At 51.0% G+C, this 25,909-nt stretch overlaps 1 protein-coding gene across 5 annotated transcripts in view; it reads left to right on the top strand.

Annotated features, from left to right (window-relative positions):
* The window catches only part of SERGEF (secretion regulating guanine nucleotide exchange factor), a 216,591-nt gene that overhangs the window by 183,073 nt on the left and 7,609 nt on the right, over positions 1–25,909 (top strand). For 2 of the 5 annotated variants that reach the window (XM_028116955.2, XM_028116959.2), the window contains one exon: positions 17,258–17,377. The exons of the other annotated variants lie outside the window; for them this stretch is intronic. In XM_028116955.2, coding sequence (XP_027972756.1) covers positions 17,258–17,334 — 77 coding nt within the window. In that variant the 3' untranslated portion in view covers positions 17,335–17,377. The remainder of the gene's footprint in view (positions 1–17,257; positions 17,378–25,909) is intronic. 5 annotated transcript variants of the gene reach the window in all.

Consider the following 25,909-nt stretch of genomic DNA (forward strand, 5'->3'; position numbering starts at 1 on the left):
AGGACAAAAAGTAGCCCTATTAAGGCACTTTCCCTCAGGTAGTACCCAGCAGTGTCCACCTATGACTTATTGGCCAGAACCTAGTTACATAGCCACACCTAATCATAATGAAGACTGAGAAATTAGTCTTTTAGCTGGACACACGGCTTCCCTGGATGAAATCTGGGGAGAATGGATCTTGAGTAGATAACGAGTAGTCTCTGCCTCAAGAAGCATGAGTGCTTTGGGGCATGAGCAATCTGGAAATGAGCTTCTCAGTCACAGGAACAGTCCCACTTCTCGGAGCCTGTGAGCCGCCACTGGTACCCTGAGCAAGATACAAGAGGAGATGGCTCTTGTTGTCCGTAGGGTAGCCTGTGCCCCTGCTTGGCAGGAGGGCACGGCTCAGTTTGCTCTCAGCCGCCTTCCCAACCTTTTCTTCCCCATTCGCTGACACCTTGTCCCTAGCCCCATTTCCTGAATGTGCCTGCACTCATCACCTGCCTTCCGGTTCCCTCTACCTGAACTATGCCCTCTGCCCTTTGACACCCTAATATCTTATCCATCCTTCCAGGCCCCCCCCAAATGTTTCCTCCTGGAAACACCTGAGGTGATGCATAGAATGTTCCCTATCCTATGTTCCTGTGCCCTTTACCCATGTGTATATTTTAATATTCGTCATGAGCTGCTTGCAATTAAGAATTATGTAGGATATTGTCTCTATTTTGTGTATGTTTGTAAGTTTGTGTAATAAGTTTTTCATGTGTGCCTGCCCCAGGGGCAGGGATGGCATCCTCTTGTTGCCATACTACCAGGATTTTGCAAGCATTTATTGGGCATCTACTAAGTGTCAGGCATTCTGCTTGACGCTGGGGACATAGCAAGGAGCAAAACTGTCCCTGACCTCATGATGCCTGCTAACCTGAGGACACAGGGAGTAGCAGATGTTAGGCAGCACATTGATAAATACATGAAACATTGATAAATATGTAGTTGCAGATTGTGAGAAATACTGTTAAGGAGGAAAAAAAACAGGATGCAATGAGAGAAAAATGGAGGGGGGCATATTTTAGGTGGTATGTCACATAGACCAGATTTTGATCCCTGCTCTCCCATACAGAACAATTCCACATAATTTATGTAGATACTCCCGTGTGAAGGAACCGTAGCTTAACTTCCCATTCCCCGAGTGTGGGCTCTGCTCAGCAACTTGCTTCCAAAGAGTAGACAGGGGACGGCTGGTGAAAGGAAGCAGAACTTTACAGTGAAGAAGCCCAGCGAACGAACGTAACTGAGGCCAGATGACCGGGGTTCACAGCATCCGTGATAAATTGTGTCGATGTTATGTACCTTGGATATGATGCAATGAGGAGGGCGCTTTCACCTCTGTGAATCCCAGCCTAACCATGAGTAAAAGGTCAGGAAAAAACAAACTGAGGGGCATCCTACAAAATACCTGGTTAGTACTTCTCAAACAGTCAAGGCCAGCAAGCACAGGGAAAGCCGGAAGAACTCTAACGGACCCGAGGAGCCTAAGGAGACATGGCAGCTAAGCCTTCCATGGTGCCCCAGACGGCGTTCTGGAGCAGGGCAGTAGGGGAAAACTCCGGGAATCTAAACAGAGTGTAGCATCTAGTGAATACTAGTGGTCTCTTTGTTGTGACAGAGATGCCACACAGTCACGTAAGATGTTAATAAGAAGGCCCCCCTATTTGGGGAGAGACATTTGGGAGCCGTACTGTCTTTTCAACTTCTCTGTAAATCTAACACTATTCCAAAATTAGAACTTGATTAAAATAAGTCCCTGTTCTCCTCCCTGACTGTATGAGTTGGGCGAGTCCCCTCACCCCTCTGGGCTCGGCTCAGCTGCAGAATGGGGGTGATGGCACCTCACTGCAGGATTGAGAAAAGGCTTCAGTGCGACGGTGTGTGGTAGCACTTCGGAAACAGTGTGCCCACATTATTGCTCAGCGCGCAGATTCCCCTCCTGCCCCTGCAGTTCTGCGCAGAGAGGCGCTCCAGAGGCTTCCCCAGAGGTTCCTGCCCCTGTGACACCCAGCCCGGCCCTGCCCCCACCCCCACCCCCCGCCCCAGTGCCTTCTAGCCAGACTTCTGTGTAGGAAACTTCTCCCTCACCTCTCTTGACAGCTTGCTCTGAGGGACGAAGAGTGCATTTTTATTTTCATATTTCACTTGATTTTTTTCCCCCTTGAATTTGGTGTTTCTCTTCAGGAATCGGCATATGATTCAAACTGCCAGTTCTAAATTTAGTATTGCCTGTGATACGGAGAATGCATTTAGTGCTGCCTGGGATATGTATTTGGAAATAATGGTTTTATTTATCCACATCCAGTAATTCTGACTGCCTCCTGGGTTCTTTCAGGAAAGAGTTTGTCATCTCCTTTCCTCCTAATGATGAAATGTTGCCTGCTCAGGTCCCAGAGGCTCAGCCCGAGCCAGAGGCTGGTGACTTGAGTCTCTGTTTAATTAAACAATATCATCCCCAGGATTCTGCAGTCATGGGTTCTCTCCAAGGCTTCTGTTTAGAAGGAACTTGGAAACAAGGTCTAGAAAGGACTGAAGGACTCTTTGAAGCCTGTAGGCTTATCTGTGGGTACCAGCATGGTAAGATTTGCCCCCTTTTCAGAGAGTTGCTCCTTCAGTGCTAGAATATATGAAGGGAGGAAGTAGTTCTGCATGTATAGAGCGTGGTACTATACTTCGGGTGCTGAGGATGTAGAAGTAAATCACATACAGCCCCTGCCCTCTGAGAACTACAGTCCATTCATTTATTCAAACAAACGGATCGAGCCTTTACCATGTACTTGACACCATGCTAATCATTAGGGTTACAGTAGTGACCCTCATCAGACAAAGTTCCACTCCCCCAGAAGCCTGCATTCTTATACATGTGGTCTGTATGGCTCCAACATAAAGCAGGAGATAAGGGGTGATATGTGATAAGTTAGGGAGATAGGCTGTGTTCGTTGCCCAGGACTGCAGTAATAAAGTACCACAATCCGAGAGGCACAGCTCTGTCTGAAAACAAGGTGTCGGCAGGGCCATGCTCCCTCCAGAGGCTCCAGGAGAGCATCCATCCTTGCCTTTTCTGTCTTCTGGTGGCTCTAGGCATTCTTTGGCTTGTGGCTGCAGAACTCCATTCTCTGCTTTGTCTTCACATTGCATTCTCCTTTGTGTGTCTGTGTCTCTGGTCTGACTCTTATAAGGACACTTGTCATTGGATTTAGGGCCCACCTGGGTAATCCCAGATGATCTCATCTCAAGGTCCTTAACGAAGTCACACAGTTACATCTGCAAAGACTCTAGGGGAGAGCGCGTCCTTTGCTTCTTCCAGGTTCTGATGGCCGCTGGCATTCTTTCTTCTCTTTTTTGTTTTAAGATTTTATTTATTTGTCAGAGAGAAAGAGGGAGAGAGAGCAAGCACAAGCAGGGGGAGCGGCAGGCAGAGGGAGAAGCAGACTCCCCGCCGAGCAGGGAGCCCGATGCGGTGCTCAATCCCAGGACCCTGGGATCACGACCCGAGCCGAAGACAGACGCTTAACCGACTGAGCCACCCAGGCGCCCTTTGCTGGCATTCCTTGACTTGTGGCCACATCACCGCAGTCTTTGTCTCCAAGGTCACATTGCCTCCTCCACTTTTCTCTGTGTGTCAGAAGTCCCTCTGCCTTTCTCTCTCCCTCTCTCTTTGTGTGTGTGTGTTTATTTATTTTATTTTATTTTAAAAAATTTTTGTATTATGTTCAGTTAGCCAACATATAGTACATCATTAGTTTTTGATGTAGTGTTCAACGATTCATTAGTTGTGTATAACACCCAGTGCTCGTCACAACACTTGCCCTCCTTAATACCCATCACCCGGCTACCCCGTCCTCTCACCCCCTGCTGCTTTTCTCTTAAAAGGACCTTTGTGATGGTGCTTAGGGTCCACACAGATAATCCAGGACAATTTTCTTATCTCAAGATCCTTAATCACATCTATAAAGACCCTTTCTCCAAATAAGGACACATTCACAGGTTCTGGGGAGTTAAGATGTGACCACATATTTTGGAGGGCCACTAACCCACCACACAGTGAAAGATTAAATAGCCTTTAGATATTCACCCTGTGAGATTGGTTGTTTTCCCATTTCCCACCTGAGGATATTAAGGTTCAGAGAAATTAAGTGCTTTACCCAAGGGCATTCAAAAAGGAAGGAGCAAAATCAGGGATGGATACCAGGAGATGTCTGACTTTGAAACCCATTCTTTTCCTCCCACGGCTCCTGACCAGCTAGATTTTGAGGCACCTGTCCTTTGGTTTAAAACGCAAGTGGCCATGGGAAGGCCACACCTGGCTCTACCAGCATTAAGATCTGGTGGGAACTAGTCTGAGACCACTGTTAGCTGAGAGCAGGCTGCGGTGGAGATGGACAGGAAGTTTGGGGGAGGCACAGGAGCAGGGGCTGAGGGCTGCTTTTGAAGAGGGGGCACCTCGAGCCAGGCTTGGGACAGGGATACCTACTAAATGAGGGAAATAGCACCTAGAGGAGAAGTAGGCCATGTTTTGCCATCTCTGAGTTTTGCACCGTGCCCTCTCTGTGCTCGCCTGCAGCTGGGGAAACCAGACCAGAGACTCTGGTACAAGCCGGGGGGGTGGGGGGGGTGGGGAGCGGGGTGGAGGTGGGCTGAGAATGTGTGGGGAAAGGGCTCTCTGGTTTGTGTCAGCCATGCCACCACATTGCCTGAGCACTGCTCGGAGGGAGGCCCTGGGAACTCAGAGATGGATACCTTGTGGTCCTTACCCTGGAGGCAATCTGGCAAAGGAGAAAAACATGGAGTGTCAAATCCCATGTGGCCTCTCTTTCACCGTGTGACCTCAGACCAGCTATACTTTACCTTTCCAAGCCTCTGGTTTCTTGTCTGGAAAAAATATGGATTTTTTTGAGATTTAAAGGAAATAAAAACGAGACATGACTGGCACAGCCCAGAATATAATAGAGGGCATCAGTGTTACTTCCCTTGGCATCAAAAAGCTCACTTTCTGGGCCAGAGCAGTGGCTCACAAGATGTAAGCTCTGGCACTTTGAATCCAGAGTGTGGAACAAGGTCCCCAAATCGCTACATACACCTATAAGCAGCATTGTTTTCGAATATGTAGAGGTGGTGTCTTATTGACTCAGATACAGTTACATTTAAAAGCTTTACTGAATTCCTAGTGACTTCTTGCTATTACATATTGCTTTGATCAGTGTGTCTGGAAAGGTCCTGAGGTTCTCTGATACTGAAAGGAAGTCTTCATACTCGAATATGTTGGCCAGCACGGCAGGAGCATGGAACGTGGGGGTCTAAACTGACCAGTCCGATTGCGCGTGAGCCGTTCTCTTACAGAGCGATGTTTGGGTGGGACGGGAGCACAGAGGAAAGCTAGACAAGCTGCCTGGAGGGATCTGGGGAGGAGGAGGGGACACTCGGGCTCGGCCTTCGAAGATGAGTTGGGGTTTGCCTCATTTGGGGAGCGGGCATTGCAGGTAGAGAGAACAGCAGGTTGAAAGGCACAGAGTCTGGGTGCTGAGGACTGAGGTGTGGGGGAGTGGAGGGGAGAGGCCAGAAAAGGGGGTGGGAGTTGGGTTAGGGCCGGGCCTGAGGGCCTGAAGGCCGTGCTAGTGGGTTTAAGATCACCGTAGACAGGGGGACCCAGGAAGGGTTTGAAGGAGAGCGGTAATACTATTAGATTGGCCTTTTAGAAAGATCGGTGCCCTGATGGGGAGTGGAGCTCAGGAGGCCTGTGAGCAGGAGGGATGTTGGGGAGAAGGCGCGGAGCTCACTGCAGAGGGAAACACAAGGTTTTGGAGTGCCTGGGCCTCGATCTCAGCTCTGCCCCCTGTCAGCGGAGTGATCCAGGCGCTTCGTCTCTCTCGCCCTCTGTCTCCTTTCTGTACAGTGGACATAATAATGTATCTACCTCGGAGGACTCTTGGGAGGATTAAATAAGCAAATGCACTTCACGGGACACTCAGTCTTAGAAAGGAAAGCCATTCTGACGCACGCTGCAACACGGATGTACCTCAAGGGCGTCGTGCTCAGTGACATAAGCCAGTCACAAAGGGCAAATGCTGTGTGACCCCACTCATAGCAGGTACTGAGAGCAGTCACACTCAGAGAGACAGACAGTAGGACGGTGGGTGGCAGGTGCTGAGGAGGGGGAGAAATGGGAAGTAATTATTCAATGAGTACAGAGTCATTGCGGGGAGACGCAAAGATGTGACGGTTGCAGCGTGAGTGTACCTCAGCCCACTGAGCTGTGTGCACTCGCACGTGGTTAAAAGGGCAAACTTTATGTCAGGTATGTTTTAGCACAATTTTTTAAAGAAAGAATAAGAAAAAAATGCATTTTAAGCTCATGTTAGTTAATATTATTGTGGTAGGTAAGTGATGATGAGGGCTTAAACTAGGACAGCAAAAATGAGGATGGAGAAGAGGAAACCTCTTCTGGATCTTTTTAGGCAGACCCCATAGGGCTGGGTGACCGGGAGCTATGGGCATAAGGTAGAACCACACGAGCTCCTAGGGCTCCACAGAGCCAGGCCCCACAGCCCCGTCAGAGCCTCTCTGAGGACCCATGAATTTCTGCGGTTTGTCCTGCAGGGGCAGAGGGCCAGAGCCGGCTGGTGCTGAGTCACCCCCTGGGCCTGGTGCTGCCAAGGCCCATCTCTCTGTACCCATCTCCCAGACAACAGCAGCTGCCACATCCCAGGCATGGGTGCTCAAGGCTCTGCAAAGGAATAGCCTCTGTCGCTCAGAATCAAACCCTTGCAATCTTACCACAATGGCCTCGCCTCCCTCCCATGGGATCTGAAAGCCTAGGGAAGAATCCCACCAGAAACCTGAGAGAAGAGGCAGAAGGGCTCTTCCTTTTGGTCATTCAAGTTCAAGCGTGGAGTTTCCATTCCTACATTTTACGGAAACCTCACCGAAACCAAGACTGGGGATGGGGAGGTTTGTGCCACCTCGGTCCTGTAGGAGAGGGCCAAGCTGACGGGGAAAGGCTGATGGTGCCCCCTCGCAATGAATGCGAATTGGGGAGCCTGTTGGGCCTTTGTAGAGAGGCAGTTGGTGTGGTGGTGAAGCTTCCGGGCTCAAGCCAGAGGGTTTAGGTTCACGACTCAGCCACGCCACTAACTAGTTATGTGACAGTGAACAAGCATTAACCTCTCTGAGCTTCAGTTTCCTTAATGATGAAGGGGAGATAGCTATCTCATGGGATTTTTGTGAAGTGTAATTGAGATACATCCATGTAGGGCGTGGCACATCTTAGGTGCTTAATAGACATGTTTTCTTTCTCCGCTGTAAAATTTCATACTTCTTTTTTTTCTCATAACCACCCTGAAAGGAAGAATTTCTTTGTCTGCTTTTTGTTTGTTTGTTTTATAGGTAAGGAAATTGAAATTCTTAAAGATTAAGAAACTTGGCCTAAATCCCTACAGGAAGTGGCTGGTAGCTCTGGGTCCCTCTAAGCCTTTGCCCTTCCACTGGGACACTCTGCTTCCTTTGTCTCACTCAGTCTCCAACACAAGTAGGCTCATGTATGAGACCACTTCTAGAGCAACACCTGGGTAGAGTGGACACCCAGGAAGCTATAACCATATAGTGTTTAGATACAGTAACAGGAAAGTGTGTGTGCGGGAATAAGGCCTTCTTTCCCTCTAAGGGAAGGAGAGAATTATACATATTGTATGTGTATATATAATCTTCATATATAAAGTACCTTGGAAACCTCACTCATTCAAAGTCAGCTGCTGGAAGAACCTTCCTGATAGCAGCGGACATCCATTCCTGGTTCTGTGGCCTTTCAACCCAGGGGATGAATGAAGTCAGCTGGCCTCCCTGAATTCAGCCTGGAGTGGTTGCAACACAATCCTCACCAGGGAGAGTTTGAGAAGGGATGCGACCTCTGGGTTGAATACTTGATTTGCCTCTTAGAAGCTGTGAGATCTTAGTCCAGTGCTCAAACCTCAATTTCCTCAATCTTTGAAACAGGATTAATAAAACTAACCTGGCAGAGTTGTTTGGATTAAAGGCTATAGAGCCAGACTACCTGGGTTTGAATCCCAGCTCTGCCACTTACTAGTTATATAATATTGGGCAAGTCATTTTCTCTCTCTGCACCTGGGTTTTCTTGTCTGTAGAATGGGTATAATGGAAAGACCTAAGTCTCAGGGTTGTGGTGAAGATTGATTAGTGAGTTAATGCACGTGAGGTGTTCAGAGTAGTGCTTAGTCCATTGTACATGCTCAGTAAATGCTAGTTATTATTGTTACTACCTTTTGCCTCTTCCTGGAAAGCCAGCTGATGGTGACCGTAAGCTCTAGTGGCTACTGTAAACACGCATGTGACTCTTTTATGGGGGGAGGAAGGGGTGCACAGTACCACCAGCCACAGAGGAGGGGAGGGATCCCTGGTCTTTCAGTAGATACAGAAAACAATGCACCTGTCCTGGCAGGCTTCCTGAGGGAAAGTGGTACTTTTCCTGGTCCTCGAAGGAGGACCCTTTGGTCTATAATGAGTAAGGCCACTTCTCTATTTGAGATTTCATCTGATGGGTGATGTCATATGCTTGTCACCACATTCCAGGCCATTATCGGAGGAGGAAGTAGGACCCCCAGAGCGGAGCCCAGAAATGAAAGCATTGGCCTAGGCAGAAGGCAGAGTCGATTCTGGATCTCTTGACTTGGGTCACAAGGGCAGCAAGGCACAAGGACAGATTCCCCAACCGGGACGTGAGGACCATGACCCCCGTCTGGCAGGAGCCAGTCTTGGGGCCACACAGTGACCTCTCCCTTCAGCCAGCGTGTCAAACATGATCATGTCTTCTGTGTGCCTTAACATGTCGGCAAGCACTGACAGTAAGCAAGACAGTGACCGAGTGGGAACTGCGGGAGGTTCAAATGACAGGAAGCAAAGGCTGCTGCCGGTGTATGTGTCTCCCCTTGGAGGGAGAGAGGCGATAGCAAAGAGTCAGAGACCTCATCTGGCAGCCCTGCCTGCCTATAGATGTTTTTTTTGGATTGCTGGGATTCTTTCTTTTTAGTGCCCCTCGCATTTAGTAAACCTCCACCCGCAGATCCCGCCCTGCCTCTGCTACACTAGTGGAAGCTGAGGAAGAGGTTCGTCCATCCTTGGGCTAATGTTGTTCAGGGGAAGAAGCCTCCCACCTCCCCGGAGACAGTGGTGAGCAGCCTGGGGCAGGGAAGGGGCAGCCCAAGGAGTTAGAGCAAAGGGAGCTTGCTCCGTCCCCGCCCCAGGGAACGCAACCCCTTTAGGGCAGAGAACACAGTCTACCCGTGTTCCCACCAGGAGTCAGATGGAAAGAGGCTCCAGCCTGGATTTGCCTTCAGGAAGAAGACCACTCCTAGGTTAACAAAATCCGTGTCTTCCCCTGACACTCAGAGCTCAGCTTTAAAAGCAGTTGAGACCCTGGAGTACTGATGCAGACCCAAATCCCAAATCAGATACACATCCCAGGGAAGAATGGGGAGCCTGAAGACCATGTCCTGCTTGAATGAGCAAACCTATTCATACCCCCAGTTCTTGTTGGCACCAACTACACCCCCATGGAGGAGAACTCAGGAATCAGCAGTACTATTTGTGAGAAAGTCTTGTCCTGGCGTTCTTCAGAGAAATTCTACTTCCTCAGGCCCTGTGATGAAATTGGTAAAGCATGGGCTTTGGGGTCTCCCTTACCAAGTGACTCGACTCTCTGGACCTCAGTTTCCTTATCTGTAAGCACACATCAGAATAGCAAAACCTACCTCTCAGGTCTTTAGGAGGATTACATGAGGTAAACTAGATGAAAACACCCAACCTCACATGTATTCATGTATTAGTTGGGGTTCTCCAAAAAAACAGAACTGATAGGACTGATCTATCTCTATCTATCTATCTATCTATCTATCTATCTATCTATCTATCTATCTATCTATCTTTATTTTAAAGAATTGTCTCACATGATCGTGGAGGCTGCCAAGTCTGAAATCCTTGGGGCAAGGCAGCAGGCTGGAGATTTAGGTAAGAGTTGATGTCACAGTCCTGAATCCGAAGGCTGGAAACTCAAGCAGGGTTGTATTGTATTGCAGCCTTGAGGCAGGATTCCTTCTTCAGGAAACATCAGTCTTGGCTCTCGTGGCCTTCAACTGATTGGATGAGGCCCACCACATTGATTGTAAATGTTAATCACATCTCAAAAAAAAAAAAAAAAATACCTTTACAGCAACACCTAGATGGGTGTTTAACCAAACAACTGGTCACCATAAGCTAGCCACGGTGGCCCAGAGTTAACCATTACACCACGAAAGGGCTAGGGTTCTCAACAAAGACATTCCCTTCGCTCTCTTTCTCCCTCCTGTTCAGAGTCATTGCTGAGGTCCGAAGAGGCTTCACTCGGTGACAACTCTGGCATGTGGGCCTGGAAGTGGTTAGAATCTGGGCAGTGAGACCTGTGTGTCCCTCCTGTCTCTCTGAGATCTGTTTCTGCTGACTTCACACCCTAGGGAATTGGTGTCCCTACTTCCCGAGTCAAGTGCTGGAGCAGCCTTCGTGGTTTTCCATTGAAGTCTGCAGTCAGAGCCATACCAGTTTCCTCTGTGTTCTGTCCAGGCTCTTCCCGATCCGCTTCTCCAGTACCTGCAGTGTGGCATTCATTATGTTTCTTTCTGGGGTTGGATTGAAGACCTGGGCAAGACTGTTTGACCTGCCAGGATGGCCTTTCTGGTGCGGGGCTGGTTAGTGGGGACGGAGAGACTGCGAGGAAAGGTTTGGTGGGCGAGTAAGAGTTAACGCCCTGCCTAGACTGTTTCAGGTGGCATTCTGCCTGGAAGGAGAGAGCCGGACTCCGTTCCATCTCAGAGATTTATACTCTGCAGGTGATCCAAAGTGCTTCTCAGTTTAATGGAATGTGGAATTGCTTTGGCCAGAGAATGCCTGGATGGGACTTCTAAGGCAGCATAGGATTGGGGGAAAGCTCCGCACCGGGAATTAGACCTAGACCCTGCTTTGCCACTACCTCCCCGTGTGATCATGGACAAGTCACTCCCTGAATTTAGGCCTCAGCTTCCTCTTTCACAATATCCGGGAAACCACACTCCACTCCACCTTAGCTTTGCACAGATACCACGTTACCGCTTTTACTTTATTTTATTTAAGATTTTATTTGTTTATTTTAGAGAGAAAGAGAGAATGTGTGAGAGGGGGCAGAGGGAGAGGGAGAGAATTTCAAGCAGAGTCTGCGGAGCTCCCATCCCAGGACCCTGAGATATGACCTGAGCCAAAACCAAGAGTCGGACACTTAACCCACTGAGCCCCCCCAGGCGCCCCTACCTTATAGCTTTTAGAGCCATCTTTACAATTTGTCATCTCTGTTCCTCCTGCCAGTCTTATGAGGTAGGCAGGATAGAGATACAGCAATGGACTGTTCCCATTCTGCAAACAAGGTTCAAAGAGATTAAATGACTTGCCTAAGTTCGCACAGACAGGAGGCGATATAGCTAGAATTGAACCCAGCTTGTTCGGGGGTATCCTTTCAAATATGGTCACGTCTATAGAACTGTAAAGGAGAGCACACGCTGGGGTAGACAGAAAGCCAGTAGGAGCGGTGGGGCAGCGGGAAGGACAGCAGCATCAGAGAGGGGGTGATCCCGCCGTCATGTTCCCAAAGCAACCAAGGCTTTGGAGGCACAAGTTAGTCTCAGTGGATGGACTCCCATACACCGAAGGAGGGTTGGTCTCCAGCTACTCAAATTAAAATGTTTTCTCGTGCTATTGATTCAACTCAGAAAACATTTATTGAGGCTTTATCACAGACCAGGCTCTCTACTGGGGGGAGGGGGCCAGAATAAGGAAGCAGAAGTATAATGCAAAGTAGACTGTCTTGTCGACTTCTGCAAGCAGAAGTATAATGAAAAGTTTTATATTTGAAATGTAAACACAGGGCTTTGGATTTACACTGGAAGGTGTGTGCGATTGAGTCATCCTGGAGAGATGAAGGCAAATACAGCTGAGCCCTGAAGGATGAAGCAGGATTGGACCGTCAGGAGACCGAAGGAGGAGAGAGGTCTCTGCCCTGCTCTTCCTCCTTGGCCCCCTGCGGCAGGGACCACTGGTATGGTGCGACAGGAAGCCGGCTGCCACGGCCTGTTTGCTGGAGGGCCTGGCCAGCTCCAGCCCCGGAGGAGCCTCTCCCCTTGCTTGTCAGATTTGATGCAGTGCCTGAGCCATATAGTGCAAAGCAAGAGAGATTGTGCCTGGCAGCTCTTGGAAGAGTACCCAGGAGGAAGGGAGGCACAGGGGGCCCTTGGCGGGGGAATGGGCAGCTTGGAAGGAAGTACCTTTTTTCGTGATTGTGCCTTCCCCTCCTCAGGGCCTGGGAGGCTGAGCTACTGCTTTGCATGTGTGATGTTAGACTCAGAGTGTTTTGTGTCTTTATTTTAAAACTGGCTTCTCAGTCTCCTGTGCAGTTTTCTGTCAGCTCGTTGCCATGGAGGAGTCGGTTGGGGCTGGAAGCTCTTGTCCCTCTCTGTGTCAGCATTTTTGGACCCCCCCCCCCAGCTGCCTCCTGCCCTTCTACAGATGAAGGGGGCGCAGGACCCCACTGGGTGGGCAGGCCCTTTCTCTGCAGGGACTGGAGCTGCATCTCAGTTCCCTTTGGGGTAGAGTTTCATTCATCTGTGTACTGACTCAGCAACTCTGTCGTGCCTGCCTCTGTGGGCCAGGCATGGCGCTATGCTCCACGAGCACAAAGATAGGACTGTGGCCTGGGGTGGGGGTCGGGGGGCAGGGGTGGACACGCGCATCTTCGGGCAGGACCCTGCCGGCCAGTTCTTTCGCACCATCCCTTTCTAGTTCTCTGTTCCTCAACCTCATTCTTTCTTAGAATTTCAAGGACTGTGTGTGCTTCTCCTCCAACCTTTATCACTGCTCATTTAGAATCTCCCTGGGAGTTTCCTACTAGTCTCCGTGCTTCTGGATCTCATTTCCTCTCCGTGTCTCCAGCACCTGGCTCGGGATCTCAGGCAAAAGAGGGGCTCCCCTAGGAAGTTTCTGTCCAATGGAATCCTTTGGCAGACTCTCAGGGTGTCTGTCTATCCTGTCTTTCTTCCTCTCTTCTGAGCCTAGAGGCGGTGTGGGTGGTAGCATGAGCCAGTGGGAAAAGGAAGGACTTTGGAACCAGATCAATCTGCGCTTGAGTTTTGGCACCACCTCTTTCTAGCTGCATGATCTCAAGCAAGTGACTTCTTCACTTGGAGCCTTAGTCAAACCTAACACTTTTCTTTAAACCTGAATCGCCTGTTAGTCAGTAATTGAGTTGGGACATTTTAAAAAACAGCGTAGGAAGTCCTGGTGGCCATTTACCCCTCCCCGGTGCTCTCCTTCCGCACCGACGTGGGACCCAGTTGAGAAGAGGTTTGGAGCTGTGTTCTGGCTGTGACCCTGAGGTATGGTAGGACCTGATCAAGTCTCTTTCCTTACCAAGACCTCAGTTTTCCTCTTTGAAAAATTTGGGAATTGGATTGGGTGATCTTGAAGAGTTGTTTTCACTCTAAAAACCTGAAGGTTCAACTTTAAATGAAAAATCTTCCCAGAGCTGGTGTGACCATCATCACTAGTGCCCCCAGGTCAGAGGCTGGCCTCAGCATGACCCCTTCTGCCCGCCTCTTGAGCTGCTCTCCCAGGAAGCTCTGGCCTGGGACCCTGGCATTGGTTGCAGAAATCTCCTTTGGATGTAATAGTCCTTTTGAATGCATCATCTCTGTCCTACCCCAATCTAGAGGCTAGGCTTGGCTTGTATCCCAGAACAGTGGAGAATTGCTGGAAGGAGGAGTTTCTTCCTTCTTCACCCGTGTCTTGCTTTTCTTCAGGACCTGTTGCCTTCCTGAGCCTTTGGCTAATGAGGATTGTATTTCTTGAGCTACCCGCAAGCCAGGGTTCTGTGCCGGAGGAGAAGAGATACAGGAGGCATTTCCCCCCCCGGCCAATGTTATGGACCCCAATCTGTGTTATGGACAGGCAAAACAAAGCAGAGCCATGAAGTTCCTGAGAGGCTTGTCCAGGGAATTTACCTAATCCTAGGCCTTCTGCCTTGGGCAAGTTCTTCCCTTCTCCAGTGCCCAGTGTCCTCTTGGGTCGCGTTGAGACGGTTGGGCCAGTGATCTCAAAGTTCCCTTCCTGCTCTGGAATTTCTTTTCGAAGTGCTGTAGCTCAGCTCAGGGAAGGAGTGCTCATTGTAGACTTTCTAGTGGAAGGAGGACTGGAGCGAGCCTTGAAGCCTAGATGAGGATTTGGACTGGCCCAGGAGAAATGGATAAGGGCCTTCCTGACTGGAAGAAGTGGAAGGAGCGTGTGGGAGCACAGCCAGGGACTGTGGAGCAGGAGGGTGGAGCAGGGTGGAAAGACCTCCTGATCAAAGCAGAGGGTCCATGTGGGTCATGAGGAGTGAGAGCAGTCTTGGAGGAGGAAGCTCTTGCCATCCCTCCGAGAGCCCTTATCCCCAGTGGCACAGGTAGCAGCAGTCCCTAAGGACAGAGAGGCAAGCAAGGTGGTTAAAACCAGGGCCCCTGCCCTATCTGGGGGCCCTAGTCTGATGCTTCTCGTGACAGAAAGACCTCCAAACAAGAAGGTACAAGGGTCAAAGCTAGGAGAGGACACCCCCTCAGGGTCCTTTCCTTCTCACTTCAGCCAGCAGGTTCTTGGTTGGTAGGATCAGGGCGGAGTGTGGGAGAGAAATCTGCCTGAGAGAGCTGCCCTTCTGCCATGGTTTGTTCCCCCCCAAATGTTTTCCTGAAGTCAGGGTGACAGGAGGGGTATTTTGACCATGCCCTTGAGAGTGGATTCTAGATCCCTCTACGAGGCTTATGGATCGAAGAGTCTCACATCCTAGACCTAGCTGTGACCTCCACCCTCCCAGTCCTCTGGCTCAGGCTGGCTCCCGTCCCCCCTCCAAACCCGCAGCTTCACGGATGCCAGGCCCTCTGGGTCGTGCCTCCTTGCTTTCTCTCCCGCCGTCTGTCTTCTGCATCCCACCATATCTGAGACAGTGTGGGCTCCGCTCATGCTCTTTCCCCTGGCCCTTGCCTCTGCCTCCAAGCCGGTCTTCCTGTGGCCCCTCCTCCGCATTCAGCCCAAGTGCTCCCTCAGTGTTACCCACCGTGACGACAATGACAATGATGATGACAGTTATGATCCAGGTTTTGCTTCTGAAGCACAGCTCTGATTCTGCTCCTCCCTTGCTCAAAAGTCTCAGTGGCTTCCAATGGCTGCTGGATAAAGTCCAAAATCTGTAGTCAGGCATTTTGAGGATTGTATTTTCTGAGCCATCTGCAGTGATATGCCCCCTACCTGTCCTTCCCAATTGATTTCCTTCTACTGCCTTGTGCACTGCCTCTTCCACCAAACCGAGCTACCACCATTAGCTCTACAAGCTCCATCTACCTTCCCAGCAAGGCCTGTGTTCACATTGTTCTTCCTGCTCGGAGGCCCTTCCTCCCCCTCCCTTAACATTTCTTTTTTCGTCGGGAAGTCTCCTCTGATCACCTAGACTACATATTCCTTGATGGTTCATTCTGTACCCCTGATGGCATCTATCAAGGTAAACTCAAATTTTGTTTTTGTTTTTGTTTTTGAGTGACTTAGAAAGACCTACTTTAGCCCCCTGTTTTTGAGCAAGCTTGAAATTAGGGACATTGGAATCAGGGGAAGCTCAGTCATCAAGGCCTGTCCAGCGAGGCTTCAATGCTTATGCTGTTCCTTGAGGGGATCTGGAAGTTACCCAGTATCCATGGGCACATAGTCTGCGAGCTCCACATGCTCATGCCTCCTCTCTGCTGCGTACAAGCAAATTGGCAGGAGAGGGTAGAAACCCAGGGGAACCATACTAGCTATGGAGTTGGCTCTTGCTAGGTCAGGATAGGGATCAACCATCCAAGGTATAGGGACCTCTGTGACCCTGGGAATGTATCCTGGAGGCTACATATCCTGGAGGGCCTGTTTGGGGGTCCTTCAGCAGGAAGGCGAGGGGTCTGAGAGCAGGAATCTTAAGGTAATTATTGTGGGGCATTCAGATTCCAAGGGGATCCAGCCAGACATCAACTTGGGGGACAGATGCAAGGTTCCAGCCATTAGGTGGTGAGAGGGCAACAGAGTGTAGGCTGAGTGTCAGGGTCCTGCCCATCCAGCTACAATTAACTCAGACCCTCTAGCCTCAGAAACCCTCAGTTTAGGGGTCACTAGTCCTTTGGCTGGGCATTCCCAGTGGGGGTCAGCAGGGAGGCTGTCAAAGGGAAATGGGCTCCCTTTCTGGGCAGGATTGACTTGGAGACAGGTGTGACCTCAATTTGGAGACACCTTCTTCTGGTCTTTGGTTCCCTTAGGCAGGCAGAACTGGGGGAGGCAATGGCTGACATTTTGCCAGGCCTGGAGGTGAGTCCTGTCTCTCCTCCTGGTTCACAGTCTGGCTCACCAGGCCCTTGCCTCCATTTCAAACTCAGGCCATGATCTAGCCACCTCTGGGCCACTGTTGGGAAAAGTCAATCGCAGGCTGATACTCACTGCCTGTAAATGGCGTGGAATTAGACTAATCAGTGACTCTTAATTCCCCAACAAATGCAAGTGCTGTGCTAATTGCCAGGGTCCACGCAGGCAGATCCCTGGCTGGCAGCATCAAACAAGAGAAGTGGTAATTTGGGGGCTGGAGTGGGGGAGGGCCTGCTTTGTTGGCTGAGCCAGTTAAAGACCATATTACCCCGAGTGAGCCATAGCACAGAGAGCCGGGCTCTCGCCTCCTTATCAGCCAACAGCCACTTGAGTGGCCCACAAGTGTGTTTGCAAGAGCTGAACCTCAACACGAGTGGAACAGTTGCTTGTCCATTCATGGGATTTTTTTTTTTTTTTTTTTTTTTTTTTTGGCTCATCAAGGACAATTCTACCAGCAGCCTGGCATGGCACTGCGAGGGCAGCTCACGGGGGATAAAGCATCCCCAACCTTGGTGTGCTGTTACCATGGCAACGGGGCATTCCAGACTCTCCAGGCAACCTCACTGACATCTGCGGTGAGAGATTCAGATGGAGAAGGGCCACTGCTCTTTCTCCAGTAGAGACAGAGCAAATTGTGAAGACAGGGAGCCATCCGCCGAGGACCAGATCTTAAAGGAAAATGCTGTTCCATTGGTATGGGGGCTTCTTGGTGAAATGGCATTTAACTAGTTAAAGCTATCTGTTCTGTCTGTTCTAGTCTATCCGGGAGGAAGAGCCACAGGATCAGGAGAGACCTCCTGGAGGAAGAAAGTAAGAGGAGATGGGGAAGAGTAGGGGAAGCAGTATGAACAAAGGCCCAGCCGGGAAGGCAGATGGAGTGAGTAGATGGGGTGCGCAGTTGGGTTTGGTGGGAGAAAAGACGTTGGTGGAGGTGGACAGGTGTCAGCCTTGCCTCTCTGAAACTTGCTGCTCTGAGCCTTAAGCAAAAGCCTCGTGGTGGCCTCACTCCACCCAGACGGTGGGTGGAGGACACTCTGCCTTCCTTTCCTGAGGTATGGAGACTGATCTCTGCACCTCACACCTCACTTCAGGGGGCCATTTCCTATTCTCTGTGTTGGCTCACAAGTGTTTGCCTTATCTCGTACCCATTAGCATCACTGAGCCTCTGCATTTCATAGACAAGCTGAGATCCAGAGAAGAAGATGCTTGCCTGAGGTTTCCGAGATACAGAGGCCATGGAACATAGGAGCTAAGAACTTGGGTTCTGGAGACAGACTGACCTGGTTTGAGTCCTGGCTCCACCATTCAGTTTCCAGGGGAGCCTGAGCCTCACCTTCTTCAGGGGTGAAATAGGGATCCTGGACATGCCTGCCCACCCGGGTATTACAGGTGCAAACTGAGAGAGTGGAAGTGGTGCTGCAGGATTCCCAGAATGTAGTGAGTGCTCAGGAAATATGGGTTAGTAAGAGATGGGGAGTTCCTTAAGAAATGGGGACTATCTTCTTCATCTTTGCCCATTCCTCCTTCTCCTTCCTCGTACACATGAGCACCCAGATAGTACCGCATCTCGAATTGATAGTAGAAGGATGTTGGTGGATTGGATGAATGCTCGGAATAAAGAACTGCCCATGTTGGTGGACTCTACACTCCTGGCAGGTGGGTTCAGCTTTGGTGCTGTTTGGTCTCCGCAGGCCTGGAGTCGCACAGGCCCAGGGTCCCATGCAGCTCAAGTCCCAGATCCAGCTGCCCTGTGGCCCGGGACTTATGCTTCTCAAGATTGTTGGTTTCTTGAAGGACAGGAATAGATTCCTTCAACCTTTGGGCACCATATATGGTGTAAATAGTAACTAAGAGATGACTTAATAATATACAAAAGGTTTGCATTCCCCTGCTGGAGCAGGGGCATGGTCCCGTCTTCTGACTTCGGCTCTGGTGATCCACCAAATGAAAGCTCTTTGGGTCCAGATTTCTTCTGTGGAACTGTGGCTGTTAACAAGTGCAGATAGTCATAAGGCCATGGTTTGAGAAACAGTGGCCTACTGCCTAGAGCTGGGGAAGGTAAGACTCAGCAAGAAGCAGAGAGTTAGGCTCGCTCGTGCAGCCCATAGGTGCAGAGGCCCCCTAGGAGTCTCATCCTCCGGTACCTCATCCACTGCCCTTCCCCCTGTGCCACGAAGGCAGCTGAGCCAGGAAACGAGTGACACCGTGGAGAATAACAGAGTGGTTTCCATAGCAATGCTCAGGGGCTTGTGCCTGTCGGGACACCTCAGTCACCGATCTGAGCTATCTCAGCTAGAACTCGTGTGAGGCGTCCCTACTTGTGCCATGCACGGGGTCTTGGGGGTGGGAGGAGAGGAGGGATGGCACGCTTTGATCATGGGGATTCTCCCAAATGTACTAACAGCCGGCAGCAAGAGAGAGCAGACCCAGGAGGGCTGGGAACTGGACCCTGGGCAGGAGGCCTGAGGCCACCCGGTGGCAGCTGGGGCGATGGGGGAGGGAAACAGGTGTCAACCAGGCATGTGTCACAGGATGGACTCTGCGCTGGGCACTCTACACCTTCTCTCAGGAAAAGAAAAATTGTAAAGGAAAGGTGATCGTCCTTATTTACAGATGAAGAAACCAAAGCTCAGATCTACACAGCAGGTGACAGGCAAGATCATATCCAAGCCTGTCTGACTCCATAGCTACTGAGGAGCAGCAGTTGTTTCCAGAGTCTCAGGCTCATCCAGTGAGAACTTGAGCTACATGCTGCCCAGCGGACTCTTCCTGGTCTGGGGACGTGGGGGGTCTGCCTGCAGGGGGCTGCAGTGGGTGCTTATTCAAAGAGCTGGAACAGACTTGGCCAGGCCGGGCCGAGAGAGCCGGAGTTTGAGTCTGACCGGTTGTTAGCTGTAATGTCTCTCTTCCCCACAACTGAGGCTGCAGGCACTCTACAAACTATATGTCCCTTCAACACAGGCTGCCCCGACCGCCGCCTCCGCATGCCCCCACAGCCTTCCTCTGGATTCGTGACCCAGGGCGGCCTGCCCAGCTCTTTGACTGGGCTTTCCTCTCAAGGGAATGAGCTCCTGCTGGGGCAAGGAACAGCTATTCATTCCTAAAATGAGTATTTATTGAGTACCTTATATATACCCATAACTGTTCTCAGTGCTGGGGATGCAGCAGTTGAACAAAATGAAATTTTTCCTCTCATGAAGTTTTTCGTTCTAGTAGAGAGACAAGTAAATATCAGATGGGGTGTTACGTGCCAGGAAGGAAAACAAAGCAGGGTGAGGGGTTAGGAGGATGGGGTTGAGTGGTCAGGGAAAGTTCTCTGAGAAAGTGACATTGAAACTGAGCCCCGAATGAAGGCCCCATGGACTCAGAAGCCCACCGTTAGCTCTTGAGCTGCCCGCCGCTCACTGGGGAGCGCCTATGTTTGTCATTCCCGCGCTTTCCCACTTCTCACTCGGGTTCATAATGTCTTAGGCTCGCCAGAAGTCTGCTTTCATTCATTCACTCATTCATGTCTAATAGGCACGTCCACCTTAGGATGTCCAGAACGGAACTCTCAGGTTTTCTCGCCAAGCCTGGCCCCCCCCCAGGCGCCTCGACCTCACACACAGTGCTACTGTAGTGAACCCCCCTTTCATTCACTCCCTGTGTCAGTCCATCAGCAGGTCCTAGACACCCTCCTATCAAAGTAGAGTAAATTCCTCTGCCCCCAGCCCGCTCAGTCTCTCCCCCTCATGCGGTCCTCTGCAGGGGGGGAGCCTCCTGAATGTCTCCGTTTCCCTTTCACAGAGCAGCCTTTTCAAATTAAGTCAGGTCTTACCACTCCCCGCTTAAAACTCTCCAGGGGCTTCTCTCAGCATTCTCAGAATAAACTCCTGACTCCTCAGCAGGCCTTCCCTCCCTCCCAAGGCCTACCTCTCTCCGGCTCCCAGGGCCCCACACAGGCGTTGGCCTCCTCGGCCTGGAACTGGCAAGACATCCCCCTTCGGGACTTTGTGTTTATCGTTGCCTCGGCCTGGAGAGCTCTTCCTCCAGGTGCTTGTGTGGTGGGCGCCTTCTCGTCCTCCAGGGCACAGCTCAGAGGCCACCACCTCACTGGGTAGGGCTTCCTGACCGCCTGTCCCGGTCGTCATTCCATTCTGTTTCTTTATAGCTCTTCTCACTAGCTGCATCCTGTTGATTCGTGTGTCTGCTTGCTTGCTGCTCCCCCATTAGACCGTGCGCCCCTGGAGGACTTATTACTGCTCTACTCTTCCTGCTAGAGCCGTGCGTGAACCTTCGGGCGCTCTAGAACTCTCTCTCCACTCAGGTGTTCACTCTGATGGATAAAACCATAAATAAATAGGTGGAGCCCAGAGGACTTAGGGCAGCGAAACTCCTCTGTCTGACGCTATAATGGTGGATACATGTCGTTGGATATTTGTCTAAACCCACAGAATGTACCACAACGCCAAGAGTGGCCCCTAATGTAAACTGTGGATTTGGGGCCATAATGAGGTGTCAGGGTAGGTTCATCGACTGTAATAAACGTACCACTCAGGTGCGGGACATTGATAGTGGGGAAGCTGTGAATGTATGGGGACGGGGAGCTTTCTGTATTTTATGCTCAATTTTTCTGGGAACCTGAAACTGCTCTAAAAAGGAAAAAATATATATTAAGGTAAATTAAAAGGATGAAATCCCTTAGTTTTTTCACTATTTCATACTATTATATTTCCTTTCTTTCTTTCTTTCTCTCTCTCTCCCTCTTTCTTTCTTTCTTTCTTTCTTTCTTTCTTTTTCTTTTTGACTGTCATGAAGTTCAGTAAAAATTTACTATCTGTAAAAGGAAAGATAAATAAGAGCCAGACTCTCTTCCCAAAAGGGTTTGATCCCTCTGAGGAACTGGCCACCGCTCTTCCGGGTGCCCCAGACCTGGCTACCCGCTCTGTCTGAGGGCTACTTGCTGTGTGCCAACAGCATTGAACTGAACCGGGTGCAGCACCAAACACAGAGCAGACACTCAGTAGGATTTTAGTAAGTGACTGGAGAGCGAGGGAGAATTCCTTCTCAGGTTTGTGTTATCCAGCAGTTTCTCTCTAGAGCCCTAATCTTCTGATCTGCATGGGGATTCTTCTGGCCCTGGCTCTGCGTTCCAGAACAGACCTTCTAACCTCCATCCCCACTGTTGCTCTAACTCCCAGCCTCTTATCCTGCACACTGGTGATTCCCAAACAGGCATGGGGAGCACAGCATAGAGACGCTCTGTCGGTGACCAGCTTCCAGAAATGGCAGGAGTCCCACTGCCCCTGGTCCCAGAGCTGCATCTGTGCCCCCGCCTCTCCGCGGGTGCCCCTCGGGGATCGCTGTGTTCGTTTAGTAAGATGACAATTAATGGAGACAACTTGAAAGTTCCGGCCAGGGCCAGAAGAGCAGCACACAGGCCAGGCCAGGCGGGACAGCTTCTTGTGCACAGTTTAGGAGTATACATGTGCGCTGTGGGCTCAGCAGGAGTCAGCAGGCGTGGACTCCAGTGCAGCTAAGGTGACCTCAGGCTACACTGATAGAGGCAGCCTCTGGGACCAGGTACACGGCCAGCAGGGCACCCTTGGCCAGGTCTGGGGACACACTCAGAGAGGGGCGATGGCAACCTGGAACCTATGGAGAACAGGGTCCCTGGCTGGTGGGGATGATAGGCCACCAAGTTGTACAGGGGATGATATGTCACCTCCAGCGAAGAAACCTTAGAGGATAGGAGAGTCCCTTGCAACCCGTGAAGGAATTGAACGCCAGAGGTGCCACCTGTGCCCTTAACGCTCCACCCGCCAGGACCAGACCCCTGCTGGCGGGACCAGGCTGCACAGCAGGCCGGCTCATTCCAGCACCTCTCCCAGCCTGTTTCTTCCTCCACAGAGTGTGATCACCGTGCCATCTTCCCAGGACGCCCTGCTAAGTGGGATGGGTCATGCAAAAGCCCCAGCACCGTCTGTGGTCCTCGTAGGCCCTCGAAAAGGATAGTTGCCTTCTCTGTTCCCTCCGCCGGTGCGGCCAGGAAGCCCAGAGAGCCAGCAGTCCCACAGAGAACACAGAATTCAGAAAGACAGTCCGTGGGGAGGATTTCAGTTGTTTATAAAACAGGCCAACACGTTTCCACGTCGTAGGTTCTAAATCCATCATTCCTAGCTCCCTAGATCTAAGAATAGTCCCCCAGTGGAGCCAACGTGCCGCGTGCCACAGCACGCTCTCTGCGCAGGTGACTGGGAATGTGGCCCCAGCAGCCCCAGCACCTCCTACCCTGGGGAGGTTTGGGGCGGGGGGCGGGAAGGCTGGCCTCTGCCTGTCCCAGCTTAGCTGTTTTCAAACCTCTCCCAGACTCCGTTTTCTCTCTCATACAATGTTGATCCAAACCTTCCTCACTGGGCTGCCCTTGACCATCACACGTGGTGCCTGCAGCGGTGCAAAGGGGCAGGCGGAGAGCAGCGGGAAGGTGTGGAGGCGAGGACCTCCACTCTGGGTCTCAGTTTCCTCTTTGGTAATGGGACAGAAATTGACGAAGAATGGGGCAACTTTTGGAGATACGAGGTTTTAAACGAGGTTCTCAAGCAGCCCCGGCCTTGCAGCCTCAAAATGAGACCAATGAGGGCAAACCCAAAAATTCATCACATTTCTCTTTATCATCTGAACCCAGGCCATTCATCTGTCTGCTGTGAGGAAGCCAGCCTGAAGGCCTGGGGCCCGGGTGGGTATGTCCCTACTCTGCTCTTCGGCCTCCACCTTCCTCCCTCTCTCATACACGTCCACACCCACCCATACCACCACGGTCAGAAGGACTTCTGATTTGTCTCATCCCATGCTCTGCCCACCGTAGGAGGGCCTGCGCCGGCGGGGGTGGGCTCGGAACCTCCGGCGGCAGGTCACCCGCTGCTCTCCTGGGCAGGCTCCCAGCCACTCCAGCCTTCTCCCTGATAGTGAGCTGAAGCCGGTCTGCCCATAGCATCTCCTCCCGCCCCACATCCACAGGCTCTCTTTGGCCCTCCAGGAGAGAACAAGGCAGCTCCATTCTCTCACTAGCCATTCATTCATTTATTCATTCGTTCGTTCATTCATTTGTTCGTTGGTTCGTTCCCACAAACAGGTATTGATTTATTAAGTACGAATATATGCTAAGCACCATTTAGGTGCCAGGATACTGCACCTGAAAACTGAGTCCCTGCTTTCAAAGAGCTGTGTTCTGGTCAGGAGAGAGAGAGAATAAAAATATAAAGAAAAATAAAGCAGATGAGGAGACAAAGATGGAGTGGGGTGTAGATAGCTATTTCCCATAGAGTTGTCAGGGAAGGCCTTTCAGATAAGGTGACATTTGAACACATACCTGAACAGCATGAGGGAGTGAACCTGTGGTAGCAGCGGCAAGGGCATTCCAGACAGCAGGAACAGCAAGTGCAAAGGCCCTCAGGTGGGTACTGTTGGAGGATCAAGAAGTCAGGGGAGCCATGGTGATGTCAGCAGGGTGGGGCCCCTGGGACTTGAGGTCAGGGGATGCTGTTGTTTGCCTGGGTAAGTGGAGAAGCCGCTGGAGGATTCCGAGTGGAGCAGAGCCACGTCTGACTTAGGTTTTAACAGGATCACTCGGGCTCTGTGTGGAGGACGGACAGTGAGGGGCAGGAGGGGCAGCAGAGAGGCCAGCACAAAGCCGTCACAGAGTTCCAGTGTGAGGTGATGGGGCTGGCGAGAAGTGGCCGGGTTCTGGTACCTCCCCGAGTCCCTTCTTCCGCAGGCCCTCACCTTTTCTTACATGTAGACACCCCGCCCCGCTCCTCGCCTTCAGCCTCACCCGCATCTGCTCAGTGCTGCCGTGGATGCTGGTCTGGAAGGGCCCCTAGGCCAGACTGCTTCCACTGACAGCCTTCCGTGAGGCAATTTGGGCCCCAATCCCAGAACATCTCCAGAGTGATTCTGTGGGCGAACAGCCCCACTTTCTGATTCTGGAATGGCTTCTTCCTGCTGCCTCGGCTCCTGCCTCAGGGTGTCCTTGGCCCTGGAGAGTGATGGATAGACTAGTTATTGGAAGGGTCCTGCACTGCCCATGCCTCTTCCCTCAGCCGGGCCCGGTGGGGCCATTGTCCTCAGAGCCTTCTCATGGCCTCTCTGTAGGAGCTGCCCCTCTTTCGGGCAGGGTGACCGGGGACAGAGTCTTGCCCCTTTCTGTTCTTGAGCCCTGCGACCAGGCGGCAGCTCTGGCCACGGACCAGGGAATAAAGGCAAGCAAGCAGGCACGGAACTGGAGTTGATGGCACCCGATTTCAGCATTATGTGTATGTGTCTGCCCCTCCCTGCTGCTCTCCAGACAGACTGCGGGCAGGGGAAAGTAGCCGTCTCCCGACTGCCTGTCCCATGGGCCTGAGGACTGTTTGATGAGTGAGCCCTGTTCTCAGCACCCCACTCCCATCCCAGCTCACAGACTGGTGAGCCAAGTGCAAATATAAATACCTGTAGAACCAGGAGGGGGGTGGTGCATATGCTTAGAGGGTTCTGGGTGCTTTAGGAGCTCAGAGGAAGTGAAATTAACAGCCTTCCCACAGCCCAGTGCGACCCAGCCCTATACCCAGCCACCGTTCACTTTTGCAGCAAAACAGCATGCCACTAGGATCAATGAAAGGAACTCAGAGTGGGCAAATTTCAGTGGGTACCCTCTATTTAAGACTGGTGAACTCCTACTCGTCCTTCAAAACCCAGCTAAGAAGTAACTTCTGGAACTTGCAGTGACACCCATCTCCCCTCCCCAACAGAGCATGCCATCCTCTCTGCACTACCTCTGTCCCTTGGAGATGCTGTTGGTTGGTCTGTTTTTTTTATCATCATCCTTTGTTACTACATTTTAAAATATTTGAACAAATGACAAAATCTTGGTCACCCTTTCCCCCCATTTCTCCCTCTCTTTCTCAGAGATTCTTCTCAGTCGGGGATGTATTCCTCAAGATCTGTACATCTAGACATATATAGGGGATCTACATAAATCGAATCATACTCTCTCTATATTGTTCTGCAACTGATTTTCTCTTTAAAATACCTTAGATATTTTTCACGTCAGGCCATAGAGAGCTACCTCCTTATTTTTAATAGCTGCAGAGTAGCTAGGTAGTAGGGGCGAATCATAGTTTCTTTAAACCCTCCTCTATCGATGAATATTTTGCCTCCATTCCCACCCCCCCGCCAGTCTTTCGCAATTACAAACAGTGTTGCAGTTAACATTGTTGTGCATGGTTCCGTGTGAACATGGGCCCTGGGTCCCCACCATCCTCTTTTCTCATGGCTGTCTTCCCCAGTGGACTGGGGGCCCCAAGGCAGAAACTGAATTTTCCTCTTCTAGGTCTTGTGTTCAGCACAGGGCCTAAGCAGAAGACATTGCCCACATGTCTGAGCAAACTCATGA

The sequence above is a fragment of the Eumetopias jubatus genome, unplaced genomic scaffold (genome assembly GCF_037043125.1).
Source record: "Eumetopias jubatus isolate StellerSeaLion01/CBP00866 unplaced genomic scaffold, mEumJub1_p1.0 scaffold_13, whole genome shotgun sequence".
Lineage (NCBI taxonomy): Eukaryota > Metazoa > Chordata > Mammalia > Carnivora > Otariidae > Eumetopias > Eumetopias jubatus.